The sequence below is a fragment of the Nicrophorus vespilloides genome, unplaced genomic scaffold, assembly GCF_001412225.1.
Source record: "Nicrophorus vespilloides isolate i.1.1-1 unplaced genomic scaffold, Nicve_v1.0, whole genome shotgun sequence".
NCBI lineage: Eukaryota > Metazoa > Arthropoda > Insecta > Coleoptera > Silphidae > Nicrophorus > Nicrophorus vespilloides.
In genome coordinates, this window is record NW_017096076.1 from 60,558 (window position 1) to 74,790 (window position 14,233).

At 27.1% G+C, this 14,233-nt stretch overlaps 1 protein-coding gene across 1 annotated transcript in view; it reads left to right on the forward strand.

Annotated features, from left to right (window-relative positions):
• Positions 1 to 14,233, forward strand: part of LOC108569418 (ABC transporter G family member 23-like) — a 45,561-nt gene that overhangs the window by 20,181 nt on the left and 11,147 nt on the right. Inside the window, exons 2-6 of the mRNA XM_017930963.1 lie at positions 2,856 to 2,967; positions 8,338 to 8,497; positions 10,603 to 10,739; positions 10,801 to 10,926; positions 11,629 to 11,722. Coding sequence (XP_017786452.1) covers positions 2,870 to 2,967; positions 8,338 to 8,497; positions 10,603 to 10,739; positions 10,801 to 10,926; positions 11,629 to 11,722 — 615 coding nt within the window. The 5' untranslated portion in view covers positions 2,856 to 2,869. The remainder of the gene's footprint in view (positions 1 to 2,855; positions 2,968 to 8,337; positions 8,498 to 10,602; positions 10,740 to 10,800; positions 10,927 to 11,628; positions 11,723 to 14,233) is intronic.

Below are 14,233 nucleotides of genomic sequence, written 5' to 3' on the forward strand. Positions count from 1 at the left end.
GTAAATTTTATACGTAATTATAATATGAGATTTAAATAACTAGAATAACAAATCTTAATGAATGCGTTAAAACATCAATTTCAGAACGCAACAACAAAAAAATATGCATTGTTTGCTAACAAGATAAGTTAAAAAAACTATTGCAAAATAATAATTTTAGAGTAATAACAAACAATGTTTACAGAAAAACATAAAAAAATTACAAACAAAGCACAAAAAATATTGATTGTAATAATTATATAGAATACACGAGTAAACAAAAAAAAATCATGATGAAAATTAATATTCTTAAAAAAAAACATGTTTTTCTTATAAATTAGGTTTCCATATTTCTTCTCAATAAGATCACGCTATATAAATCGTAACAGAAATTTAACGGTTATATAATATCATGCAACATTTTTTCTTAAAACACGCGACATTTCCAAACTGGAGCAGATGTTAGCCGATTGACTCTTGCAATATCAATCTTAACCTTGATGCAACAAACTACATAAACATCATTGCCAATAAACGAAGCGAATCGAATTTAAATAATGTACTACATTAAAATAAATTTCGCACGTTTTATTCGAAAGTTGACCTTGTGTTTCACTTTTACTTTCATCAGTATTAAACGTACGCACGTCGAAGTGCATATGTTGAATTCAATATGGTAATCTGTATTATACAGTTTTCTTTCAATTTTAGAGATAATCATAATAATAACATATTATATATATTTTTCTTCCTTCTCAATTTTTTTACACATTGTTTTAAGCAAAGATTCTGAAATGTTGTTTTTATCTAATATGTTTATAATATATATATATCAAATTAAATAACTGAAAACAAATTACATTGTCTTGTTATGTATAACCGTTATTGTTTATATTATGTTAGCCCTTATTGTTTTATACATGTTTATGTATGTAAGTTATTAAGATTTAGAACAAATACTGACTCTTTAAGTCAGTGTTAAAGTCATAGTCCTAGCTAGTCGCTAGTGCAAGTTAGTTTTAGTCTTAGTGGAGAGTCCTCCTGAGTCCTAGTTAGACTCATAAAAACCCTAGTAACAAACCTAGCAACTGAAATCTAGATATAGAAGTTATTAATAATCTTATAGTGAATAATAAAGTGTTTATTATCATAAAAACTCGACTAGGACTTCCACAGTGTCGAGAGATATTTGAATCCCGGGACACGACAGTCTTATTTTTTTAATTAAAAAGTTCTTAAAAATGCCATCAATTAAGCTATTGATGTCTTTGTAGGATAGATTTTTTTAGACATTTAAAATTTATAATTTATGATGAGTTTAGCGTAATAATATAATTGTCTTAAAATAAAATTATATTTCATATTAAGTATTAAAACAGACAGGTTACGTTATAGGAATAAATTAGGTCAAGATTGAGGTTAGGTTAAGATTGATCAAGTTTAGGTAAATTTGGAGTCAGGTTAAAAAATACTTTGAAGTTAAGTTAAGGATTGACTGGTGTGTTAGCTTAGAAAGTAGATTAAGTTAAAAAAAATACTTTGAGGTTAAGTTAGGGATTATTTTATGTATCAGCTAAGTATGTAGGTTCAGTTAGAAGTTTACTTTGAGGTTAAGTTAAGGATTAACTGATGCATTTGCATAGTATGTAGATTAAGTTAGGAGTTTTATTTGGAGATAAGTTAGGGATTTGCTTATGTATCAACTCAATATGTTGGCTAGGTTGATAATTGATTTTGAGATCTAATTAGAGATTAGAGGTCTAATTAGTGATGTAATGTATCAGCTAAGTATGTAGGTTAAGTTAGAAGTTTATTTTGAGGTTAAGTTAAGGATTAAACGATTCATTAGCTTAGTATGTAGATTAAGTTAGAAGTTTTATTTGAAGATAAGTTAGGGATTAGTTTATGTATTAGCATATAATGTAGATTGAGTTAGGGATTTGTTTATGTATCAACTCAATATGTAGGCTAGGTTGATAATTGATTTTGAGATCTAATTAGAGATTAGAGATCTAATTAAATCTTTTAATGTATCAGCTACGTATATAGGTTAAGTTAGCAGTTTACTTTGAGGTTAACTTAAGGATTAAACTATTCATTAGCTTAGTATGTAGATTAAGTTAGAAGTTTTATTTGTAGATAAGTTAGGGATTAGTTTATGTATTAACATATAATGTAGGTTGAGTTAGGGATTTGTTTATGTATCAACTTAGTATGTAGGTTAGATTGATAATTGATTTTGAGGTTAAATTAGAGATTAGGTTATGTATGTATATTAAAGGTTATTTTGATTAAATAACTAAAAAGTAAAGTTAACTCTCGATTGAGATAGGTTAGGTTCGTATGTATTGGTGTTAGGTTAAGAAGTAGATTAGATTTAAATATAGTTTATATTTTAGTTTGGTTTTATTCATTCTTTTAAAGATAACCAATTACACTTGTTGCAGAAATGAAAGAAATGCAAAAAATATCTTTAAATTGACATTTTATGAAAAAAATGCAAGAAAAAAAAGGAAATTTTAATGATGAGTATAAATACAAATTTGAAAATAATTAAATTTGTATGTTAAGTTATATATAAGTATGAAAGTTCAAGTAATAGTAAACAAAATAAAACTATACATAAATTGCAAAGAAAGTTAAATAAATAATTGTATACAATTAACATATACCTGGCTGCAAACAACTACAGAGAATGTGAGAATTGCCGTGTTTGCGCAAATGTGCAATGTACAAAAAAATCTATTGTTGGAGCAGCGCTAATCAAACGTACGCAACTTAAACACTTTGTGTCTAATAAACAGCGATTGTTGCGCACCAATTGTTTCGCAAAATTTGCACAAATCTTATTTGAATAACATTTGTTTTTTTTTCAGTTGGATCTTCAGAGATGGAGAATTACGCCGTCTACGTGAAAGACGCCGTGAAGTCTTACGGCCAGAAGAATGTGCTGAACAAATTGACCATGAAGGTGCCACGAGGATGCATGTGAGTATATACATATATTTACATCCGCAAAACTGGATGTCTTCAGGAAATGTAAACCGCCTTGTTTTTGAATACGTGGAGTAATAATCTCGTGACATTTGTCTATGTTTGTTGTGGCCGCCATATGCGTAATTAGCGTTTCGAACGGACACACGGACTTTAATTGCAAGGCAAAAAAAATTGTATTAAATCGCCGAGCGAAAACTGGAAACTGTACCTAATGAACGTTCATTATCGGGATTTGCCGTTGTTGTTATTGCAATAATCCTTATCGCCTTATTCTAATGAATCATCAAAATTATTTTGTTACTCCAGTATTAAACATTTAAGTTGCCATACATTTTAAAATGATTTGTTTTTGTTCGAGAACCGAATTGTTCGAAAGCGCAAATAACTATGATTAATCTGTTTGAAATTTACGAACGCAGAGTTTCTATACTTTAAATTTCATATCTTACGATAATTACGTTGCAGCACTAAATTAGAATAAACTAAAAGAAAAATAGAACCATAAACAGTATTGTAGTCATAACTTTTACAATGACATTTTTTTGTTCGGGAATCGAATTGTACGAAAGCTTTGTTTTCGTTGTATGAAATTTACGAATGCAGAGTTCGTATACTTAATGATTCATATCTTACAATAAATTAAGTGTTAAGTCGTGTAATATGATATGTCGGATTATTAAAGGGGAAGGATTCTTTGTTTTGTTTTATTTAAATAACCATTTTATTCGTTAAAAGAAAATTTCTGACAACGCATTTCTCCGATTGGTTTTCATAGGCTTCATAGTCTGAAAATGTCCTCTCAACCTCATATTAATTCTGAAAGTTCTTCCAAACTGCGAAATAAATGGAAATCTGTTGGTGACAGATCAGGTGAGTATGGGACCTCGTAGCCTAAGTCGTTCAATTTTTGCTGGGTTCTCTGTGCTACATGCGGCCTTGTATTGTCCTGAAAGAGAATGGGATGTATTGGATAATTCAAGATCGATTTGGACAAGTGTTCTGTACATCTGTTCAATTTCAAGAGAGTATGCGTCTACATTTATTGTTTGGGAAGGCCTCAAGAAAGAATGGAAAAAATACCATTTGTTGTCCAGTACGGTTACCATAATCTTGTAACACGATGTGTACGAAAAAAAATACAAATGTAAAAAAAATCTTAAAAGCCGGCTGGCTAAATCATCACACGTCGGGACTTGAGTGAAGATTTAGGGCCGAAATTTAGGAAGCAAAGTTGCACCGTGATGCGTAATTACAACGTTGTCTACTTTACCACGTTACAATATTTTGACCCTTTGGAGATCATTCTTACCACAACGAACCATCTCTGTAATATGTGTTTAATAATAGTATCATCCCCAAATGTAGTGTTGACATTGAGAGTTGCGTTGGCCGCATTGTTACGCAGTTTAAACTCATAAAAGGAAATAATTTGTAATTCTTTGGTATACGCCATTATACAAAATTCCTACAAAACTTAAATAGAATAGTAAATTACAGAGAACTGTATTAACGTCAAATTAGTACAAAAAAAACAAGCATACTTTAAACAAATGACTATTCTTTTGAATCATCAAGGTACTCTGGTAAAAAAATCGATATTTCATATTACACGACTTAATACATTGCAGACTAAATTAGAATAAAAACAAACTAAAAATTATATTTTTTTTTGTTAAATTAAAAAGAAAAATTAGGAAAAAGACATTCTAAAAATTATATTTTAAATTCGTCTCTATAAAACAAAATAAATAAAACATGATTGGTATTTTCAAGATTTGTTATTATAATTTAGCTTTTCTCAACAGTCTTTTTTTTACCTTATTTTTACCTTTCTTTGTATTTTCTTGCAATAATTATTTCAAAATATTCTATAAATTAACATAATTTAGACAATTTGAAAATAATGTGAATGCTGGCACAAAACAATGAATTATAATTTAATAGCTTATTTTTATGTGGAAATTAAATTAAACTACTTTTAATTGCAAATTATGTTATTAGCTTATTATTTGCTATTGTTTGTTGCTAACAATAAAAGTTTTTATAATTTTGTTGACAACTCTTAATGAATCATAAGATTGATTTTTTTTTAATAAAATATTCCATCAAATTTATTATTTCAATATTCTTCAGAAACAGTTCACAAATATCACAAATGTGATAAATAAGTATTTGTGAACTTTGGAATATATTGTAATATATGTAAGTAGTTTGTATTATTGTAATGCTTTTAGATTCGATGAGTTCCAACAATTATGTGAATTGATTCGCTAAAAAAACACTATCCATTAATAACAATAAAAACAACACATGTCTTTGCACATTGAACTGTGAATAACAGGTATTTAGATATATAACAGGAAGAGCATTTTTGTAATAGAATTTATTATCACATTATCACTGTATCCAATATGATCATTCAACATATTTCAAATAACTCCTCTACATTATATTATTGTTTCCAACCATTATTATTATAATTGTTATTATTAATATAGTGTATTAACGAACTAGAGACTTTCACGGCGTCTCTTAGTCGCATAAATATATAAACATATACATCAGCATAATAGAATCTCCACCGTGATCCTGGTTCGATACACTTTAATATAAACAAATGGGATCAAACGTAAACATTCGCATTTAACATACTCCTATACCTTTACTCCGAATTCAAGTCCTTATTATAAACACATAATAATCACAACGCTTAATCATCAATATATACAAGCCCTACACCCAATCACAACTCCCATCCCGAATAAATAAGAATTAAATAGAATAAGTATTTAGAATTAGTCTCAGTAAAACCTTCAAAGACTGATATAGTTCAGTAAAACATTTGAAGACTAATAAAGTCTCAGTAAAACGGTAATATGAAGAGCATAGTCTTACTCAATCTTTTAAATCCCAAGAGTACCAATTATTATAATAAACTTGTTTAAAACCAATTGAAGTATTTCGAGAACACCAGACAATATTCTACTGTGTCCAGAATTTTATCCCTGGGACACAACAATATATTATATTATAATAGTAGCTGTAGTTGCAAGTTTACCAAAAAAAGGTTCTCTTTTTGTAAAAAAAAAATCTATAATTGTTTGAAATTTGTTCATTAAATTAATATAAGTTTGATACTTCATTGCAATCAACAAGCTTTTATAGCAAAATATTATAGTAAAAGTAAATTTATCTTGTCACAGAAATCACCAAACTTTCAAAGAATATTATTTATCTTAATTATAAATACTTTATTATTTCATATAATGTATTTACTTGACAAAAGAGTACTTTCGGTTTTCACAAATAGATATCGTTACGTTTTGAAGGACTTCTGTCAATTTTATAATTTATTTCCTTTGAAAGATGTCACTTTTAGCTTCATTTAGAAGCCATTAGTGAATCATTTAGTTAGCAGCGGATAGTTTATTATTTTAATTGTTAAACATAATGCACTTGTCAGAATTGGTTAAAAAAAAACCGTTCTGAAGATATTTCACTCAAAGAGAACGTTGGTTATTTCTGGTCGATATATTGAAGTTTAAACAAGAATCTCGATATTCGAATGAATTGATTCCAAGGGTGTTGTGTATTTTGAGCTGCATCCAAGAAAGCAATCGACCAATTCAGATCTTTACTGTCAACAACTAATAAAAATGGAGGAAGCAATCAAAGAAAAATTGCCTGAATTGGCAAATTGTGTTTCACCAAAACAAAGCAAATCCTCACACATTTGATAACTTGTGGAAAATTATTGAAGCTTGTTTGGGAAGTAATATCATATCCCTCATATAGTCCTGATCTTATACCATGAGATTACAATTTATTTCGAAATTTCAGAACTCTTTGAATAGTAAAACTTTCACTAATTATGATGGTCTAAAATTGCAGATTTTTGTTAATAAAGAACAGTAGTTCTATCAGCGCAGAATCATGAAGTTGTTACAAAGATGACAAAGCGTCATAAAACAAAATAGAAAATATATAATTGATTAATGTTCATTCTTTGTATACAAAAAAAAAGAGTTTCATTTCACAGTAAAAAACCGAAAACACTTTCTTGCCGACCGAATAGTACATTAATTATTTATAAAATACTCTGTCTCTGCCAATTTATATTATTAATAAATATCATCGGCATATAAAATAAATAATGACAATAATACAAATAAATAAAAATAAAATAAAGTAATAGATAGACCAAACATGTTTATTGGCCTGTCGTGTCCCAGGGATGGAATTCTGGACACAGTGGAATAATGTCTGGTGTTGTCGTTGTGGAGTGTCAGTAGTTGGGAATTAAATAATTCAATTGATTTAAAACAAGTTTATTATAATTGGTACTCTTGTGGTCCCTTTCCAAGACAATGTAGTTTAATCGATAGGTTGACTAAGATTATGCTTGTCTTAGGTTTTATGAGACTATGCTCGTTATATTAACGTTTTACTGAGACTAATTCTATATACTTATTCTACTTACAAAGTTAACACAACAGGCCTAATCTGAGAATTTCAGGAAAGATTTAAGTCTTTCTGCTCAGTGAATTTAGTTTTGTTTTTAATTTATTAAATTTTACCTATTAGTGTAAATATTTCAGATCTTTATTTTTGGTATTAATACTTCTGCTGTTGATGTTGTTTATGTTGAATTTAAGCATATTTATAAAATCATAAATCTGTCAGAACAAGAAGGAAAATACTAAACAAAAACTGTCACTAAACAGTACAAAATTATTGTTTAATATTTTACGAATATATTTTAACCTTTAACTACTTGCGCTCAGAAATTTCTATGGACTACTCGCGCGGTGTATTTTATAAACCACATGTATTACTGCCAGACAGAGTGCATACAAGATAATACAATCTTTTACATGTTAACTAATGCTTTTATTAGATTCATAACTATTTGGAATACATTAGCGCGAGTAGAGATATCAGCATCATCTGCTATTACACCAACACTGCAGAACAAGGACTAACGTGCACAAAACAATTGCTTTTTGTCGCAGTCAACACAATATTGCACCGGCATTTAGTAAAGACTTTGGGCATAGGTTACATTAAGTGTCATAGATGGGGGAAAGAAAATAAAGATGTGGTATCATCTAGTAGTTAAAAGTTAAAGTATATATTTATTTACACATCTTTATTAGTACATTTCGGCTGCTCGGATTTTGAAACAATTGTTTAACTTAAACTAAACTTAATTTTTATTTTAAATTCATTTATTGTCAGAAAGACACATATTTAAAACAAAGATAAATAAGTAATTAAAATGAATAAGAAGTTCAAAGAAAAGTGGGCAATAGTAAATAGATATTCAATTATTTCTGTTAATATTTTTTTCTTTTCTTGCAGTTATGGTCTATTGGGAGCTTCCGGATGTGGTAAAACGACTCTACTCAGTTGCATTGTCGGCAGGAAACAATTGAATTCCGGTGAAGTTTACGTCATGGGAGGAAAACCGGGAACCAAAGGAAGTGGTGTACCCGGAACTGCTGTCGGTTACATGCCTCAAGTTAGTATTATTGCATCAAATATAATCATTAAGTAACATTCATATCTCGATGCAATATAAGAATTTGTGTTGAACGTCAGATTAGATTTAGTTATGTTAGGTTATGTACATTTGATTAGGTTAACATATTTTTAAAGTTAGGTTACTTATAGGTAAAAGTTAGGTTATAAACTGGACATATAACTTATCATAAAACTTACCCGTATAATTTAGAAGCTCATAAACAACTAGTTTTCTTTTTGTACATTAATAAATTGCGTTTCTAAAGAAAAACATTATACGTTAGTCTGAAATGTTTACATCTTATGTTATTATAGTTGCACATTGAATAGATATTGAATGTAAACATGAATAATTAATGTTTCTATCAATAATGAAAAAAAAAACTGTAAAAAATCTAATGAAAACAATAATTGTTCGTAGAAAACAACTCAATAATTAAGGTTTAATTGCAATTAAATTAAAGTAAAGTAAAAGATACCAATAATTATATACATTTACATTTCAGCCATGGCATTACGTATAATAAACAACAATCAATTTACAATTTAATTTCACTCAGAGTGCAAAATCTTAATTGGCTTTCGTCATAAACATTTCAATAATAATTAATTGGTTGATTCGTGTTTGCACAAACCGTAAACTATGTGGAATTTTAGCAATTCATTCAAGGAAACAACAACGGATATTTTATGATATGATAGTGTTTGCACAAATAATCACAAATAACAATGAGCGTTTTATCTACCATTTATTAAGAGAGTATTTGCGCAAATATTTAACTGATATACTATTGTATAGCATTTCTTTTAAAAACTTCAATTTATTCACAGTATTACTTTATATACTATGTATTTAATTTATATACTTTTTCAGAAAAGTGTTTGCGCAAATTCTAAACTTATATAATTATAGCTATTTTCTAATAAACATCAATTTTATGATAGTATTACTTTATGACTATAAGCGTTTTATATACCGATTTTTCAGGAAGGTGTTTGCGCAAATCAGTAACTTAAATAATTATAGCAATTTCGTTTAAGAAACAACAATTGCATCATAGTATTACTTATAAGTATGAGTATTTCATCTATCTTTTTCAGAATGTTGTTTGCGAAATTTATAAACTTCTTTAATTATAGAAATTTCTCTTAAGAAACTCCAATTGTTTCACAGCATATAATTGGAACCTAAGCGCTTTATTTCAGGATAATGTTTGTGCAAATTATTAAAATTTATATAATTGTTGCAAATTCTTAAAAAAATATCAATATGATATCAATATGACTATGATAGTTTTATCTATATTTTTTTAAGGATAGGATTTGCGCAAATTAGAAATTTATATAATTATAGCATATTTATTTTTAGAAACACCTATTGTATCATACCAATACTTTATAATTGTGAGTGTTTCAAGTCAAAAACTTTTATAATTACTTTAAAACTATGAGCGTTTTATTTAATATTTGCACAAATCATAAACGCATATAATTATATTTTTAATATAATAATAACCAATTCTATACTATAACTATAGAACTGAACGTTTTAAGAACAGTATTTGCGCAAATCATAAACTTACAAAATTATAATTATTTTCTCTAAAAATCCCCAATTGGATTACAATTTCACTTTATTCAATATATAATTTGCGCAAATTATAACTACATATAATTAAAGTTTTTTTCTAATTTTCAATTTCATTACTTTATAATAATGTGTAGAAGCTGATGCTTGAGCATCATAAACGAATATTGATATAAAGTCATGCTCGTTTTACATACCGTTTTTCAGAATAGTATTTGCGCAAATCAGAAATTTATATAATTATAACAATTTCTTTCAAGAAACATTCATTGCATCATATTATTATTTTATATCTATCGTTTGTAAGGATTATGTTTGCGCAAATCATATAGTTATTTAACTATACAATTTCTACTAAGATCAATGTTGTTTCAGTATTGTTTTAAAAATATGAGCGTTTTATAGAATTTTAGCAATTTCTTCTAAGAAATTCCATTTGCATCAAAGTATTTCACGTTATTTTTGGCATATTATTTGCGCAAATCATTAACTTACTATTTACCGTTAATTTTCAGGATATAGCATTGGTAGGCGAGTTCACCGTTAAAGACGCAGTTTACTATTTCGGAAGGATCTTGAACATGCCGGACAAACTAATTTATGACAGATTCCAGGAACTCAAACGACTTCTAGATCTGCCACCAGATAACAGGTATGCAATAATTACAATTACATAATAATTACAGTACGTTTCATCAATTGCTTCTGTGTAGATTTCTGAAAGAATGCAGCGGTGGACAACAACGCAGAGTCTCGTTTGCAGCAGCCATGATCCATAAGCCTGAACTGCTGATATTGGATGAACCAACAGTTGGACTCGACCCAGTTCTACGAGACAGGTAATCATAATGTCAATAATAACAATTTTCAATCGAATTTCATTTAAAAATTAATGTAAACTTATGTAATCATTTATGCAATGCACAAGGATAATTTCGATGTTTGTGTTAGTCTAAATCTGATAATTTCATCATCAATAACGTGAACACACACAAAAAACAAATTAACTGATTCGATTACGAGATTACTTTCATGTAAATTGTAATGAATTCAAGATTATTCGTGGATAAACAAGTTTATATCAATGCATATCTCATTCACATATGAATAATATTAACTACGATTATCTAAAATATGTTCAGCTACTGTTTAATCTATATACAATATCAAATTTAACAATAAAATCCACCAATTTTTATTTTTTTATAATTAAAGTGTAACGACGTAAGAGATATAACAAAAAATTTGCACAAACCAATTAATTAGAGAACATTTTTTTTATAATAATTCAAAAACAATAATGAAATATATGTTATATTTAAAATCAAAATGTTTTTACATAAAAAATGTAACAAAATTGATGGAATCAACAAAAATAAAGTAATTAATTGTATAGCAAATATCTATATAAATTTTGAAATAAACAAAAAAAACATCAAATTAATGGAATGTTTTCAATCGATAAGAAACTAATAAATTTGAAATTAATTTATTTATATTTGTTCATAATTATAATGAAAATTGTATTATCTTTTTTGCAGAATTTGGAATTACATGGTGGAAATTTCCGAAAAAGAACAAATTGCTATCATCATCACTACACATTACATCGAAGAAGCGAGGCAAGCAAACAAAGTAAGTAGTGTTATGAATATTTGCCATGGTTGATTTTGCCATCAAATTTTGATTGATATCAATTATTTATTTTTATTTTACATTGTTTACTTACTTATTATTGATCTTTAAGGTCTTCATATTTTTATATTGGCCTGTCTACTCACTATATGAAAATGTTCATACGAATGTATATAATAACTGTATATATGTATATAATATGGCTCTTCTTCGAGTCAAGTGCAGTTCCCATTAAAATTTTATTTTTATTACTATAATTTTGAAATAATTATTTTCTTTTTCAAAATATAACTTAAAATTTAAGATATAATAATTAAAAATGGTAAAATTAAAAATGCATTATTATTTGTTGCATCATTTTGTATCTTCATATATGAATTGAATCTTTATTTATATTAATCTACGAGTTGGTATTTCAGTTTTGTAGTGTGAATACAATGAATGAATTTTAATCAATTACAAATTTACCATTTCGTTCGATGAATTTTTACCATCTTTCTGGCAAACTTTATGATTACCCGAGCATACAATTAGTGGTTTTTATCTGTAAAAGACTGAACCAATTACTATTTCAGGTCATCGTCATTATTGAAAGTTTTACCATTACAGAAGTTTTTCAAACTTTGAAATAATACTACATTACTTCCCAACAACGCTCCAATAATTTTCCACGAGTTATAAAGATGTGCGAGAATTGGCAAAACGTCTTCCGATATCTCTTTGTTAGCCTCATCAGCTGACTTGTTTTTACGAAAACAAAAAATACACCCCCATTTTACACGACAAACTGGTTCCTGAAAAAACGTGTAAATGGAAATTGTAATTTTTTGAATGCAAAAAACGCATAATTTCGTTGTTTTTTTATTATGTTTATTTTTCATTAAAGTACATAAATCAAACAAAAATATTGAAAAGAAAAAAATGTTCCGTTTTAATCATAGCCAATTTATTTTTTTTAATCGTGTTAAACGAAAACTTGTAAAGAAGTACTATGTAAATCGAGAGATAGGTAATTTTTAACATTCATTTTAATTTATTTTTTAATCGTGTAAAAGGAAAAAACGTGCAATGTAAGTACCGTGTAAAACGAGGAATAGGTCATATTTGCACTCCATGTTAAAATTGACCTTAAACTAACAGCTGCAAACAAAATTACGTACAACGCGTCTATAATGAGCTAAAAGTTACTTCTATCAAATGTCAAACGGAAAAGTCATATTATTTTACTTGAATAGAAAAATACAGTAAAACCTGTTTTTGTGCGGTAGATAGGGACCGCATAAAAAAATCATTTTTATAAATTCTTACATATATCAAATAACTTTGTATAATCACAGAAAAAAATCATTACACAATACATGAGAAAGTGCACCCAAACAAACTAAATAATTAAATTACACATGGAAATATTTAATTTCTTATTGTACATATGAAGAATTTTTCACTGCATAACGCTATATATTTGTGAAAATGTTTACTTTTATAAATTGATAGTTTACAATTAATACAAGGTCAAAAGAGTTTTAAGCATCGGCAAAAATTGAGATTGATACAAATCAAATGTCAATTTTTATTTCACTTTTTTTGTGCAAAATTGTTTTGCAAAATATTTAGTTATGAGAAGGCTTAAAGGCTGTTTTTTTTTGTTAATATTTTGTAACTAAGAATAGAATTTACCAACATTTTATTGAATAAATCGATTACTAAATGTTTAATTAAATCCAATAAGTTACATAATAATGAACTAAAAATCTTAAAAATTGAATTAATTGATTCCATAAATCTTGACATTTGTTACAATTCAAATATTTTAGTATATTTTTATTTTTCGCATCAATCTAAAGAATTACATGTGAAATTATTTCAATTATTTTATTTTATTAATATCTTGTTTCTTCAATAAATAAATAATATGAGCGAATTAATTAATGTTTACGATTTGAATATTTCATTGATTGATTATTACCGTTTATTACAATCAGCTGCTGAAATACAAGTACTTTATTAATTATGAAAAATGTATTATCAACGTCTTGTATATCAATTATTTGTTACATGATTACAGATATTAGACTTGAACTTATTGTAATAGACATCAAAATTACTTCTGTACAGCAATTAATTCTGTTTCTTGAATAAAATGATCAAGGCAATTGGTTCAAAAAGATCAAAGTCAACTCAAATAAATTAATTTGTAATATTAATTAACAAATAAAACTAATAGAAAATAATAATATACGACTATTTTTATGCATATTTACATATAATTACCTCTCATTATAAACAAAATCCAAATAGAAATCTATAAATCTGCAATAAAAAGTCAAAAAGTTTGAAAAACAAAGTGATTAAATATCGTTCTACAACAAAATTTAAATATTATATAAAAATAAACTCTGAAAAGATGATTTAAAAATAAAATATATTATGCAATACATATGTTGATAGATTTATAAACTCACCATAAAATAAATTGGAATTTATTATGTAATCGTTTCAAAAGATTGAAAG